A 12,020-nucleotide genomic window follows, 5' to 3' on the forward strand; every position below is an offset into this window, starting at 1 on the left:
TATGGTCAAAATTATGAGGAATTTTATCCTTAATTTATTGGTCTCTCACCTAGCTCAAAGTAAAAAAAGATAGAAATATAGTTTTCACTTTAAGTATAATAAAGGCTAGTTAATGTGGCCTTTTTTGTAAAACATAAAAATTTGCAAATGTACTAACAAGTAGAGAGGTTAGTATAACGAATTACCGTATCTCCATTACCCCCAATCTAGCAGTTAATCTAGATTTTCAGCATTTGCTTTATCCATCCTTATTTTTTCCTTGCTAAAGTATTTTAATGCATATCCCAGATATCATGTCATTTTTCTCCTACATACTTCAGTAGGAAGATATAAGGCATATAGTAAATATAATAAAAAGTAAAAATTACCTTTTTTTAATGTAACCATATACCACTGTTGCCACTTAAAAAATAATATATTGCTTGGTATCATCTAATACTTAACTCATATTCAGATATCCCTAATTGACTCAAAATATAGAGTTTTAATTTAATGTGTGCCTAACTAGTATACATGTCACTGAGTTCCTTAACCAAATACAACTTGAAGTTAATAGTACAATTTTTTTCTTTCTTTCTTTTTTTTTTTTTTTTACAGCTCAAAGGCCTCATGTTTATTACCAAACCAACCCACTGGTGCAGAGCTATAGTAACAGAAAAATCTTTCGCTGATAAATGGTATCTATTGGCCAGGCAGAAAGGTGGTTAACAGGGTGATGGAATAGAACACATGATCCTCAAGTAGCTTAATTAAATACATGGTGCCAATTAGGTGTGTCATTGTGTGAGGTGGGACGCCTTAGAGACCCAGCTTGGTTCTCCTCCAGTGCCTCCTCTTGGAGTTGTACCTGATTTTATTACCAGTTTTCATCCGAATCCACTGGGGAATGGGACCATTCTGCTTTTGTTTCTTGGCCAGGAATCGCTTGATCCTGAAAGTCTTGTGAGAAGACATGGTCAATTAACAGCACGCAGCACACAGCAAGATGGCGGCCAATGGTACAATTTTTTTTTTAAAGATTTTATTTATTTATTTGACAGAGAGAAAGATCACAGGTAGGCAGAGAGGCAGGCAGAGAGAGAGGGGGAAGCAGACTCCCCGCTGAGCAGAGAGCCCGATGCGGGGCTTGATCCCAGGACCCCGAGATCATGACCTGAGCCGAAAGCAGAGGCACAGAGGCTTAACCCACTGAGCCACCCAGGTGCCCCAATGGTACAATTTTTAAAGGTTTATTTTGAAAGACAGAGTGTGCATGTGCAAATGGGGGGAGGGGCAGAGGAAGAGACTCTTAAGCACTCCACTCTTAAGAGCGTGGAGTCTGAAGTGGGGTTTGATCTCATACTCATGAGATCATGACCTGAGCCAAAACTAAGTGTCAGATGCTTAACGTGCTGAGCCACCCAGGTGCCCCAAAGTTAATGGTAAAATTTCATTTAAAGTTACTCCACATAAAGTGCTATCATGAAGTATCAGCTCCAATTAAGTTCACTTCTATCTTCAGTTCCTTTTTTAAATATTTATTTATTTTAGAGGGCAAGAGTGTATACCTGCCAGCAGGGAGAGGGGCAGAGGGAGAAAGGGAGAGAAGAATCTCTTAAGCAAACTCTGCACTGAGCATGGAACCCAGTGTGGGGCTTAGTGCCAGGACCCTAAGATCATGACCTGAGCAAAAATCAAGAGTGGGGTACTTAACTGACTGAACCACCCAGCTGCCCCTCTGTCTTTAATTCTGTAGAAATATCTGAAAGGTTGTCTAGACAAACGTGGAGAGTTAGAACAGCTACTATGTGCCATAGAAAAGAGACCAAATAAGACTTTTGGCTCCACTCACTGGTTGGGTAATCACTCATTCTTCATTTTGCAATTTGTGAAGTGGGGTGGGGTTTATGTGTAAGCATTTTCTTTCTAGGGAAATGTAGATAGTTGGATAAAGGAAATGTGTTCTTGAGTTCTGGGATAAAGGATTCATATAACTCTTTGATACACACAACTATATATATATGTTACTAGCTCTAGTTTTTATTTCAATGCAAATGCCAATTTGATAATTGAGGTGTCTGTCATTGATTTTTAGACACTTTAATATACTCTAGGTTGCTGAATATGGATAATTGGGTGAGTAAACCTTTACAAAGAACTTGGAACTATTAAGTTTTCTTATTTGGATATTTGTGGGGTTAAAATTGAAAATCAGGCTATACTAATGTGGTGATGGAGCTGGGGATGGGTGGAGTGGGTAAGTATGAGAAATCCACTTGGGCAAAAAGCCTGGACTCCACACAGATTTACTAAAGAAGTTGTGTAACCACTACTTTCCAGATAGCAATTTAGGGCTGAGTGCTGTTATTATACTGGGAGGCAGTAGGCATATCATTTCTTGAACTTTGGATTCAAGTGGATTTAGACTAGTAATCCATTTACACTCTTCAACTTCTAGTCTATTTACTGATCCAGTCAGGTGGTAATTTTCCTCAAAATAGGAGATGATTGATAATTGTTGGGGCTGGATCATTGTGGCACATGTTTCTTTTGTTTTGCTGAGGGGAGAAAAATCTGTGGAGGTATTGTTTTATGTGCTTTGCAATCTACCAGTGATAAAATTTCAAATGCTTAATAGCATATCATGCTGGCTGAAGCTGTTTAGGAAGATTCTATATGTAGAAAGCAAGACCTTGTATAGACTGTACACTTACATTTTGAAGTTGTATGTGTAATAGAGACTTGGGCAGCGACACTCAAGGATGTGAGACCATGAGGTCACATCACTTACCAAATCATGTGCTCAATCACAAGACTATATCTTCTGGGGACTGTTTTTTGTAATTCACACAGAGGTGTAATATGGGCTAGCGACTGCATTTAAACTACTTTTATTGTATTCCTTTTATCTTTATTTTGTGGATTTTATTCTCATACCTGAAAGGAGATTCAGCAAGGCACAGGACTTAGATAATGTCTCACTTAGAATAGGTATTTTCCACGTGTCATTAATTCTGACAAAAAGAACATAAGGTGTATATCTATGTAATGTGTTATCCTAAGCCTGACTACCTTTAGCCTTTTTTTTTTCTCTAAAGATTTTATTTATTTATTCAACAGAGAAAGATCACAAGTAGGCAGAGAGGCAGGCAGAGAGAGAGGGAGAGAGGAGGAAGCAGGCTCCCTGCCAAGCAGAGAGCCTGATGCAGGACTCGATCCCAGGACTGTGAGATCATGACCTGAGCCAAAGGCAGAGGCTTAACCCACTGAGCCACCAGGTGCCCTACCTTTGCCTTTAAATGATTGCATTCCTCAATTGTAGAGGGCTGAGTTCTGGAGGACCTAGCCTCCAGGTTCATTATGTTGATTGCTTTTTCCAACTTAAGGTTCCTCCCTTTCTGCACTGTCTCCAGTGATTTTCTTGATGTTATTGTTCTACAGTTCTTCGCATGGTTACAGACTGTCGGGTAAAACTGCATTTTTTTAAAAGTTTGTGTCATAACATCTATTTTCACTTATGTTACCTATGCAAGAACCTGTAGAAATTTAAGATGGGTTGAAATAAATTTGGCAGAAGTATATCCTCTAATGTGCCTTGCAGCCTAGTACCTCACATTACAAAATCAATGTTTTCCAGAAGAGTCAGTGTGTACATAAAACATTTGTGAGTGGAAATAATCTTTTCTTAGGCTGACTTCACAACTTGTTTTTCATTGGCAGTGCATTAGCTTACATTTCTCCTCCCCTTTGGTTGAATAGCTAATGGTCTTTAAACAAGCTGTTAAAGGGAGGGAAGATTTTACAGTACAGAAAAAAAAAATGGCCTGGATTTTTTCCATGCCAGTGGTTTGGCTTTTCATGTGTTTGCTTTACTAAAGCAGGGCTAACCCATGTCTTCTTACCTCTGAATTCTTAGGTTTCCTTTGTATAGCCTATACTTGCTTAATCAAGATGGTCTTATAAATTTCTGTGAGATCCAAATCCTCCATATTTATATGGCTGAATAGGTCTGAGTCCAAATACTAAATTTTAAGGGGCTATATCTCGCTATAATGGAATTGAAGCATTAGTTATACTTTAAAGTAGGAGTTAAGCAGGGCTCTGTGCCCAGTTTATCACACTCCTATAAAATCTTTTGTGGCTAGTTGTGGATCAAGATAGGTTATGTTACATATCCCTGCTTTCAACCCCCTCCCTTTAACTAACCTATTAACCCTTGCATGTTTCTAACTCTGATCATCTTTTTTTAAAAAAATATTTTATTTATTTATTTGACAGAGATCACAAGTAGGCAGAGAGGCAGGCAGAGAGAGAGAGAGGAGGAAGCAGGCTTCCTGCTGAGCAGAGAGCCCAATGCGGGGCTCGATCCCAGGACCCTGGGATCATGACCTGAGCCGAAAGCGGAGGCTTTAACCAACTGAGCCACCTAGGCGCCCCTAACTTTGATCATCTTACTCCTTGCTTTTACTGGTTTCTGTGAATATTATTAGTGGTGTATCCTATTGCCTGGCCACAGAAATAACATGCAAGAAGGATGGCCATTGGATGTGAAATCAATTACTGAATGTGACAGATTTATTTAAAAGTATTTCCCATCCACACACATCATCAGTCATGCTGCCATAAACTAATAGAAATTGCATTTTGATTCTAGTATCACCACTTTGTGTTTTCATGACTCCATATTTTATAGAATCTAAGAGTTTCATAAGCTATATAAAGTTGAAATAAGCTACATAGGGTATCTAACTGATCTTATTAAGTTTTATTTTAAGAGTTAATTTCTCACAATTTGAAGAGGTTATATAGAAGGTAAGCTGACTGCTTTTAAAAATATAACTCTGGGCAAGTCATCTATCTTTTCTCTAGGTGTCTGTTTATTCTGTAAAATCCAGGAGTTGAAATAAACCATCTTTAAGGTTCCATTCAGCTCTGATGTACGGGAAATCAGAGGTTATTGACAGTTGTAATGACTCTTCTGTAACATAAATACATGACAACATGTGCCAGTTGCTATTCTAAATACCTTGCATATTTTTGTCAAGAACTATTACAGGTCTGGGATTTTATCCTCCTTATATACCTGTTGCTGTTTCCTGAAGGATTGCAGAAAACTTAAGACTCGTGGGTCAGCAATAAAAGATGGTTTATTATTCATTGCAAAAGCAGTAGACAGAATGTCACTGTGACCTGCTGGTTCACTGTGGTCCTAATTTTTACAGGTAGACCAGTATGGATGCCTACATGGGTAGTCAGTTGTGTCACAGGAGAGGAACAGTGAGTTCGGAGGATTTACCACTTTTATGATAAGCAGAAGCAAGCATGTTCTTTGGGGAGGGGTGGTATTACCTCATGATCAGGGCCACTTGCTTTATTTTCACTTATTTATTTATTTGAGAGAGAGACAGAGAGGAGGCACAGAGGGAGAGAGAGACTCTCGAGCTGATTTCTTTCTGAGCATGGAGCCCAATGTGGGACTTAATCCCATGACCCTGAGATCATGACCTGAGCCAAAGTCAAGAGTTGGATGCTTAACCAAGTGAGCCACCCAGGTGTCCCTAGGGTCATGTGCTTTAAACATAGCCCTTAGAAATGGCCTGGCTAAATTGTTGTCAGGGCCCTTCAGTCTCAGGGCCTTTCTACCTAGTAAGAATGTGCAGGGTTGCTCAGGGATTGATGGCAGATACCTCCCCCATCAACAGTGACTCATTTGGTTCTCACATCAGTTATTTTGTGGGTGAGGAAAAGAGCTCAGAAAAGGTTGGGCGCCTGGGTGGCTCAGTGGGTTGAAGCCTCTGCCTTCGACTCAGGTCGTGATCCCAGGGTCCTGGGATCGAGTCCTGTGTCGGGCTCTCTGCTCGGCAGGGAGCCTGCTTCCCTTCCTCTCTCTCTGCCTGCCTCTCTGCCTACTTGTGATCTCTGTCTGTCAAATAAATAAATACAATCTTAAAAAAAAAAAAAAGAAAAGGATAAGTAACTTGCCCAATGAAATAGTGGTGAATTTGAAATTCAAGACCAGTGTGACTAAGGAAATCCATATTTTTAGCCATTGTTTTTATACTGTCTAAGACCCTAAATTTTAGACTGGCTCTAAATTGACTTGAAGACCTAGTGGTTCTCTAGACTGGTGATGGTTGGACCTGGCCTACATTTGCACTATGCTTATGTAAAATTTAGTAGACTAAGTTCAAGGGCCATTCATTTTAGTGCCACTGATAATTAGTAGTTAAAATTCTTTGAATCACTGCCATGAAGTAGTAGGCCAGATACGTCACCACTTGATGGGAAATAGCTATGAGGATAAAAGTGATATGGCTGTCGATTTTAAGGATATATGAACATAATTAAAAATATCAGTCTGGCCTCTTAAATAATTTCGTGGTCAACACAAGGCCTACTGTACTTTACAACTATTGAATATTGCATATGATTCTCTCTCTCTCTCATTTATTTATTTTTTTTGTCTTTGTATGTTAGCCATGAAGAGAGTGGCTTCTGAACAGGTTATACTGCCAAGCCAAATTGCCTGTTTCATCTTTTAGTTTCTATCTCTCCTCCTCTACCCATTTCCCTTGTTTGTTTGTGAAATTTTGTGTGAAGTAAAACTGCTTCGGAAAAACTAATGCTATCTCCTAGTATATAAGTACGTGATATGCATTGTTTCTTGTTTAGGGGAGTGCCAAGAATCACCTACCTTCTCCTGCTGCTGCTTGTGTCTGCTTTGCTTAAAGATTGGCAGCTATAAAAGTGTGGCATATTCAGCCAAGTGTTATCTTTTTAATTAGGCTTCTGAGAGTGTTGTGACACTGTTTTTGTCACACAACTGTTTTTGTGTTGTTGTGTGACAAGTAATAGAGTCTTAAACTATGGGTTTACATGCCAGATAATATGGAAATGTGTTTGTGATTTGAGTTATAGCCCTTCAGTCTTAATCATCATCCTCCCAAGAGGAGAAGGGAGCTTTTAATGAACAAATGTGATGAATGAAACAGGTCATGATTATACCAGTATATGCTTGGAAGTCGGGCTGTTCCATACTTATGATCACTAACTTGAATGAGTTAAAATTTCTGTGCTTTTTTTTTTTTTCATGGAACTATGTACAATAAGTATGAAACCAGGAGGAAAAGGACATCTAAAGCTCATATAATGATATAAACATAGCTGGGAAAGCTGGTAATTAAGCCAACTAAGTATTTTTTTAATTTGTTTTTCAAAGAGCCCTCTTATCTATTCTTACAAATTTGTATTTCCTCCAAATATGGTCTTGGCTATTGATGTCCTTTTGTCTTTGACCTCACCTAGAGCTCTAAAGCTTTAGCCTTGTGTTTTAGAAAAATACGTAATTCCTTACATATGTCACATTCTTGTTCCCAAAAGTGTATTCTTCTTTTTCTTTATACCAGTGGTTCTCAGCAGGGCATAATTTTGTCTTCCAGGAGAAATATGGTAGTACCTGGAGACATTTTTCGTTGTCATAAATTGGGGGGGGGGTGCTACTGGTATCAAGTGAGTAGAGGCCAGGCATGCTGTTGAACATCCTCTCAGTGTGCCAGACAGCTCCCCATGACAAAGAATTATCCTGCCCAAAATGTCAGTAGTGCCAAGGTTGAGAAATCCTGCTTTGGTTTCTGTGAGTTTGTGTTTATTTAATGTGAAAAATTACTGGCTCCTTAGCCATTTATTCATTCTTCCATTATATTATCGTTCCCTCTGTATTGAGACGGCCAGGTCATCCCTATTTTCAAGGAAGCATTGTTTGTCTCCTACCAATTTTATTTTCATTTCCTTCCTTTCCACTACAGGAAATCTGAACTGGACTGTTCACAACTTTGTTGTTGTAAATTTATACCTCTTATCACTAATTTCTGACCTCTGAGAAAAATACTCACTCTCATCCTAATGAGTTTAAAAGGCAATTTTTCCATCTGCTGTTTCCTTGACACCTAAACAGCTTTTGATGCTGGTCACTTTAACTCATCATCTATATGGATTTTACATTCCATGGTATAGTTTTCTCTAGCAGCTTCTGTCACTGGATTTGTTGACTTGCAAAGGTAATGGCTTCCTTTGCCCTTCATCTCAAAAATTGTTTCTTTATCCGCTCTTCTCTATGTACAGTTGCAGGCAATCACATGCCTCTTCAAATACTACCTGAATGCAGTTGGTGCCAAACTTTTCTAGCTACTCTGACATTGAAGTTCAATACCATATCATTGTTTGCTGAAAGACATTTCCTAATTATGATGTGGTTCTAACAAAAACAGCAGAAAGTTGTTGATTCTTTTCTGTGAGACATTTGTGAAACCTGGAGTACTTTATGGCAGTGGTTGTTTTAATATTCTCTTTGCAGGGAGAATAAAAATTAACTTGATATGTAGACACATGTACATATGGTGTTTATCAAGTTTACTTATTCAGGATAAGTTCTCTCCCTGCTTATCACCAGACTGTATTACTGTAATATTAGTCACTGAGTGACCTTTATGATTTCTGGTCCACTTTAATTGAGGTTAACTTCCCTATTTGACTATTGAAAGCCAGTGACTAATTTTTTTTTAAATTTTCTTAACATGTAGTGCAGTATTGGTTTCTGGAGTAGAATTCAGTGATTCATTACTTACATACAACACCTAGTGCCTGTCACAACAGGTGCCCTCTTTAATATCCATCAGCCATTCAGCCCATCCCCCACCCATGTTCCTCCAGCAACCTCTCGGTTCATTCTCTGTCGTTGAGAGTCACTTTTGGCTTGTTTTCCTCTTTCCTTTTTTTTCTTTTCCGCCTTCCCATATGTTGATCTGTTTTTTTTTCCCTTAGATTCTACATGAGTGAGATCATATGGTATTTTGTCTTTCTCTGACTGACTTATTTCACTTAGCATGATACATTCTTGCACTATCCACAGCATTGCAAATGGCAAGATTCTGTTTATTTTGATGGCTGAGTGATATTACACACACACACACACACACACACACACACACACACACCCCACACGCACACACACACCCCGACATCTTCTTTATCCATTCGTCAGTCTGTGGATATTTGGGCTCTTTACATAGTTTGGCTATTGTTGATAATGCTACTGTAAACGTAAGGGTGCATGTACCTCTTTGAATCTGTATTTTTGTATCCTTTGTGCAGAAACCCAATAGTGCAATGCTGGGTTATGGGGTAGTTCCATTTTTAACTTTTAGAGCAACCTCCATACTGTTCTCCAGAGTGGCGGCACCAGCACAGGTATTCTCACCAATACCTGTTGTTCCTTGTGTTGTTAATTTTTGCCATTCTGACTAGTGTGAGGTGGTATCTCATCATAGTTTTGATTTGTATTTCCCTGATCATGGGTGATGTTGAACGTCTTTTCATGTGTCTGTTAGTTATCTGGATAACCTCTTTGGAAAAGTATCTATTCATGTCTTCTCCCCATTTCTTAACTGGGGTATTTGTTTTTTAGATGTTGAGCTTGTTCTTTATAGATATTGGACATTATCCCTTTATCACATATGTCATTTGCATATATCTTCCATTCCGAAGGCTGTCTTTTAATTTTGTTGATTGTTTCCTTACTGTGCAGAAGCTTTTTTTTTTTTTTTTTTTTAAGATTTTACTTATTTATTTGACAGAGAGGGAGAGAGAGCTCACAAGTAGGCAGAGAGGCAGGCAGAGAGAGCTCTCTGCTGAGCTCTCTGAGAGCCTGATGTGGGGCTCGAACCTAGGACCCTGAGATCATGACCTGAGCCGAAGGCAGAGGCTTAACCCACTGAGCCACCCGGGTGCCCCTGTACAGAAGCTTTCATTTTGATGAAACTCCAGCAGTTCATTTTAGTACTGGAAGTCTCAGTCTCAGCAGTTAGACAAGAAAAAGACATAAAAGGCATCCAGATTGGCAAGGAAGAAATCAAACTTCCACTATTTGCAGAAGACATGATACTCTATGTAGAAAACCTGAAAGACTCCACCAAAAAAGTGCTAGAACTCTGGTGAGTTCAGCAAAGATGCAGGATATCAAATCAATGTGCAGAAATCTGTTACATTTCTATATACCAATAATGAAGCAGTAGAAAAAGAATTCAAGGAATCAATTCCTTTTGCAATTGCACTTAATACAATGAGATCCCTAGGAATAAACCTAACTAAAGAAGTAAAAGATCTGTACTCTGAAGACTGTAGAACACTTTTGAAAGAAATTGTAGAGGACACAAAGAAATGGAAAAACATTCCATGCTCCTGGAACAAATGTTGTTAAAATGTGTATACAACCCAAAGCAGTCTACACATTCAGTGCGATCTGTATCAAAATACCACCAGCATTTTTCACAGAGCTAGAACAAACAATCCTAAGATTTGTATGAAACCACAAAAGACCCCAAATAGCCAAAGCAATTCTGAAAAAGAAAAACAAAACTGGAGTCGTCACAATTGCAGATTTCAAGCAATATTACAAAGCTGTAGTCATTAGGATGGTATGGTACTGGCACAAAAACAGACACTTAGAACAGTGGAACAGAACAGGGAACCCAGAAATGGACCCTCAGCTGTATGGTCAACTAATCTTTGACAAAGCAGGAAAGAATATCCAAAGGAAAAATAGAGACTCTTTTCAACAAATGGTATTTGGAAAACTGGACAGCAACATACCGAAAGATGAAACTGGGCCCATAAACAAAATTAAGTTCAGAATGGATGAAAGACCTAAATGTGAGGCAGGAAACCATCAAAATCCTACAGGAAAACAGAGGCAGAAGCCTCTTTGACCTTGGCGTAGCAACTTCTTATTAGACATGTCTCTGGAAGACAGGGAAGCAAAAGCAAAAGTGACTACTTATCCAATTCATGAGGACAATTCTTATTTTTATATATACGGTTACTGTTAAGCTACCTAATTTTATCTTCTTCTTTCTTCTGTTTGCCCCTTTAAGTGAAGCTATTTCCTAAATTCTTCCATTTACCTGAAATAACCTTTTATCCTTTTATTCTTCTCAGATGATTCTAAGTACTTTCCTTCCATTTCTTCATGTAACTTCTTAAAGTCTTTGTCGTCTGAAAGTGACATGATCAACTCATTCCCCTTCAACCTTCAGTTTCCTATAGAGAACCAGTGTATTCTGTGTATTCTGCATGGTTGTATTTACAGTTGTACTTATTATAGATGTATGTTATAGAGTATAATCATTCCACACATATTGAAACAACTGTACATGGGTTTTACTCTTGAGGAACCCATGTCCTAGTGAGAAAAGGGGAATATGCAAGTCTAAAGTAGTAAGTTCTGTAATACATAGGTGTGAGCAGAGTATTCTTTGGAATGCCACATACTGTTGCTGGTAGGGAGAGGAGAGACTTCACAGAGGCCACATCTGATCTGGGTCTTGGAGAATGAAAGTTTATTTAAAAAAAATTTCAAAAAGATTATATTTATTAGAGCTTGAGTGGTAGGGAGGGGCAGAGGAGAGGAAGAAACAGGCAGGCTCCCTGCTTAACAGGGAGCCTGATATAGGGCTCTATCCCAGGACCCTGGGATCATGACCTGAGCTGGAGGCAGATGCTTAACTGACTGAGCCACAAGGCGCCCCTGAAAGCCACTTTAGTAAGGTTAAATGAGGGTGTTCTCAATAGAGAGATCATCACATATATAAATAAAAAGTTATATAAAGACAGGTTTTTTTTAAGTGTTACGATTTTATTTGTAATTGTTTTAAGATTTATTTATTTTTAGAGAGTGAGAGAGGGAGAGGATCTCAAGCAGACTCTCCTGAGTATGGAGTCCTATGTGGGGCTTGATCTCGGGACTCTGAGAGCATGTCCAGAGCTGAAATCCAGAGTTGGGCATTTAACTAACTGAGCTACCCAGGTGCCCCTAAGTGACATTGATTTTACAAGTGTTAAGATCTTGGGGGGACGTCTATGACCAAACTTGCTCTGTAATTGAATATGGGTGATCATATGAAGCATTTTTTACCAACTCAGAAGTGAGGTAGAGAAAGGGAATTAACATTTACTAAGGGCTTATATTGTTTCAGACATTGTTCTGG

General features: G+C 38.8%; 2 protein-coding genes across 2 annotated transcripts in view; one reads left to right on the forward strand and one right to left on the reverse strand.

Annotated features, from left to right (window-relative positions):
- Positions 1–12,020, forward strand: part of DIAPH2 (diaphanous related formin 2) — a 958,873-nt gene that overhangs the window by 7,672 nt on the left and 939,181 nt on the right. The gene's annotated exons all lie outside the window — the stretch shown is intronic.
- Positions 578–990, reverse strand: LOC116583592 (60S ribosomal protein L39-like). Its single transcript, XM_032331685.1, has one exon. The coding sequence runs from the start codon at positions 952–954 to the stop codon at positions 799–801; it is 156 nt and encodes a 51-aa protein (XP_032187576.1). The 5' UTR covers positions 955–990; the 3' UTR covers positions 578–798.

This window comes from Mustela erminea, chromosome X (genome assembly GCF_009829155.1).
Source record: "Mustela erminea isolate mMusErm1 chromosome X, mMusErm1.Pri, whole genome shotgun sequence".
In the NCBI taxonomy this organism is placed as follows: Eukaryota; Metazoa; Chordata; class Mammalia; order Carnivora; family Mustelidae; genus Mustela; species Mustela erminea.

Coding starts and splice junctions, on each gene's coding strand:
- LOC116583592 (XM_032331685.1), bottom strand. CDS start 954: ATGTCTTCTCACAAGACTTTCAGGATCAAGCGATTCCTGGCCAAGAAA.